Here is a 1,631-nt window from a genome sequence, read left to right on the forward strand (position 1 = left end):
ATTGATTACATGGATGGCTACAAAGATTTCACTCTTGATCCCATTAATTTTCCCGTGGAGGAGATGAAGAAATTTGTCAATGCACTTCACCAGAATGGTCAGAAATATGTGGTCATCCTAGATCCTGGTAAGCTCCCAATCAAATCAATATATGCTTCTGATCTTCGAGCTCTGCTTCAACCAACATTTTTGATAAAATAAATATTGACATAAGAATATTGGACTATAGTTAAAAGGGTCCGGTTCCTGCTTATTGACCATGTTTCCTTAAACTACAGGCATTAGTGTAAATAAGACGTATCCTACTTATACAAGAGGAATGCAAGCTGACATCTTCATAAAGCGTAATGGTATTCCTTACCTTGGCAAAGTTTGGCCTGGATTAACCTACTTCCCAGACTTTCTGAACCCATCCACTGGAATGTTTTGGGGTAATGAAATCAAAAAATTCCATGAACTTCTTCCTGTTGATGGCCTCTGGATTGACATGAATGAGGTATCTAATTTCATATCCTCACCTCCCAATCCATCTTCTACTCTTGATAATCCTCCCTACAAGATCAATAATGCTGGAATTCAACGTCTCATTGGTGAGGAAACTATTCCTGCAACTTCACTACATTTTAGCAACATTACAGAGTACGATGCACACAATCTCTATGGATTTTTGGAATCCAAAGCTACTAACGAAGCTTTAGTCAATGTAACTGGTAAAAGGCCATTTGTAGTAAGCAGATCTACTTTTGTGGGTTCTGGAAAGTACACGGCTCACTGGACTGGAGACAATGCTGCCACCTGGAGGGATTTGGCATACACAATACCAAGCATCTTGAATTCTGGATTGTTTGGAATTCCAATGGTCGGTGCCGACATATGTGGTTTTTCTGGAAACACGACTGAAGAACTTTGCCAGCGCTGGATTCAGGTTAAATACATGGTTTTGTCAAAAACATTTGACTTCGCCTTTTGATTTTAATCTTGCGACTTTTGTCAGATCTTCCTTTTTATGTAATATTTCTTGAATTAACTTCACATATAATATATCATATTGGTTATTGTTCTTCCTCTCCCTCTTTTGTAAATGATAAGAGATAAATAGGTTACATGGGTTCATGCGCTTTTTTTCCATCTGATATTCAACTGATTTCAAATTTTTTTGAACTGTAGCTAGGTGCATTCTATCCCTTTGCAAGAGACCATTCGGACAAGGATACCATTCGTCAAGAGCTATATCTCTGGAAATCAGTCAGGACAACAGCCAGGAAAGTTCTAGGACTTCGTTACCGCCTATTGCCTTACTTCTACACATTGATGTACGAGGCACACTGCAAAGGCATACCTATAGCACGACCAATTTTCTTTTCGTTTCCCCTGGATAAAAACACCTACAACATCAGCTCGCAGTTTCTACTCGGTAAGGGGATTTTGGTGTCACCTGTACTAGAGCCTGGAGCAGTTTCTGTTGACGCCTATTTTCCAGCAGGGAATTGGTTCAACCTCTTTGACTACTCAAGTTATGTGAATTCCCAAGAAGGAATTTATGTCAAGCTCGATGCACCTCCTGATCATATCAACGTGCATGTTCGGGAAGGAAACATATTAGCTATGCAAGGAGAAGCAATGACAACAAA

The 1,631-nt window shown here is 39.5% G+C and overlaps 1 protein-coding gene across 1 annotated transcript; it reads left to right on the top strand.

Annotated features, from left to right (window-relative positions):
* Positions 1 to 6: 6 nt before the first annotated feature.
* Positions 7 to 1,626, top strand: LOC111382245 (alpha-glucosidase-like; the record flags this gene model as incomplete). The annotated part of the gene is made up of 3 exons (XM_023006156.1): positions 7 to 127; positions 279 to 925; positions 1,168 to 1,626. Coding segments are annotated over 3 exons (1,227 nt in total), but the record flags the coding sequence as incomplete, so codon positions are not given.
* Positions 1,627 to 1,631: the final 5 nt, after the last annotated feature.

Source organism: Olea europaea, unplaced genomic scaffold, assembly GCF_002742605.1.
Source record: "Olea europaea var. sylvestris unplaced genomic scaffold, O_europaea_v1 scaffold24521, whole genome shotgun sequence".
In the NCBI taxonomy this organism is placed as follows: Eukaryota; Viridiplantae; Streptophyta; class Magnoliopsida; order Lamiales; family Oleaceae; genus Olea; species Olea europaea.